The 1,586-nt window shown below is 36.5% G+C and overlaps 1 protein-coding gene across 1 annotated transcript; it reads right to left on the reverse strand.

The window, feature by feature from the left end:
* Positions 1–703: 703 nt before the first annotated feature.
* Positions 704–1,072, reverse strand: LOC308499751 (histone H2B subacrosomal variant-like; the record flags this gene model as incomplete). The annotated part of the gene is made up of 1 exon (XM_081053575.1): positions 704–1,072. The coding sequence occupies one exon, from the start codon at positions 1,070–1,072 to the stop codon at positions 704–706; it is 369 nt and encodes a 122-aa protein (XP_080909701.1).
* Between the last annotated feature and the right edge of the window lie 514 nt (positions 1,073–1,586).

A 1,586-nucleotide genomic window follows, 5' to 3' on the forward strand; every position in this document is an offset into this window, starting at 1 on the left:
GGATAGGGAGATGAGATTAAAAAACATCTCTAGCTGCATCTGTAAAGTTCCTAAAGTTTAGAAATTGAGTGGTAGGTTCTTGGATGTTCTTATGTTATAAATGATGAATGACAAATCCCAGTGAACCAAAACTAACTGTAAAGATAAATGTAAGGATAGAGTGTACACAGATATAAACTGAGCTTGTTGAAATTCAGGAAATAAGAATTAAAACAAAAAGGAAGTAGTTAATGTACTCTATAGAGATTTCATTAAGGAACTAAATTGGTTGAATGTAGTTTGCTCTAGAAAACACTTTTTTGATGAAAATTTATCAGTACAGGTATACTTCTGATTAAAATGTTTGTCTTCATAAATTCAAAGTCAGTGTGACTTGAGGGTCAAAATAGCTGAATTGAATCATCCTGTACATAGTTAAAAATATAGCAACATAATAAGCATTGAATTTATATAATGAGATCTACATATTCACAGGAAAAACAAAAGTTCTGAGTGAGAGCAGCTGTCAGGAAAACCTAAATAGTTAAATTATTAAAAGGTAAAATAGCCAGAGGGTAATTCTTTTCTAGAGATAAGAAAAACAGGGAAAATTCCAGGAATTATTGCTATGTTATAAAGAAGGAGCGAATTCAATAATGAAGTGCTCTTTTGGGTAGTAAGTTTGATTTACTTTCCCCAAGATTTAACTACGCTGGTATGGTGTTTACGAGTGGACATATCTTTGGACAGCTTCACTTCCAAAAGCCACTGCATACTTAGCTAGTCTTCCAGGCAACAGCAGATACACTGCCTTCTGGATATCTTCAGGGGTGAGAGTACGACGATTTCTGAAACACATCAGGCTGTAGGCTTGCGTAGAAATGCGCTCAAAGATGTTGTTGATCAGGGTATTCATGATGTCAAAGGTACGAGATGATATGCCCCTCTCAGGAACCACTTCCTTTCGGACCCTGTTTATGTAGAGTGAATAATTTCTGTGGCCCAGATAGGTGCAGGAACGTGACTTCTTTCTTGGGCTTGGGTTTTGATGTCCTCTGGGGCACCTGTTCTTTTTGGCGATGGATCTGCCCATTGTAGATGTTCTCCTTAACAGTTCTGAGTGAAGAGGAGAAGGGCCTACGAGTGGGGGAAGCTCTCATATTTATTTTGGCATGTCACAATCAGACTTCTGGGGCTTCTGTTTGATTGGAGGTTACTGTTCCTATGTCACAATCACCGAGCAATGGCACTGATTTGTTGTTAAGGGAAAATCTTGTTCTTGGCCTACTGAAAGCTTTCCTAAGGAGATAAGAATGTCGCAGAAGGATTGAGGTTGACTTTGTGGCAGAAAAGAGTACTCATAGTTCCTACTTTACATCTTAGCAATTTGCAAGCTTAATATACAATATTTTCAGAATTGGACACACCTCAACAAACTGAGAGGTGGTAGCAGGAAACTGAAGGAAAAAGTGCCATAAACCTTTTATGGGGGACATTTCTGTTTATAAAAATATTCATAAATTCATTTTATAGGCAAAGGAATAATTAAATAAGCCATTACAATCTCAAAATAATTATTTTACAATCAAATAAATATGAATAGCTAG

The sequence above is a fragment of the Rhinolophus hipposideros genome, assembly GCF_964194185.1.
Source record: "Rhinolophus hipposideros genome assembly, chromosome: 7".
NCBI lineage: Eukaryota > Metazoa > Chordata > Mammalia > Chiroptera > Rhinolophidae > Rhinolophus > Rhinolophus hipposideros.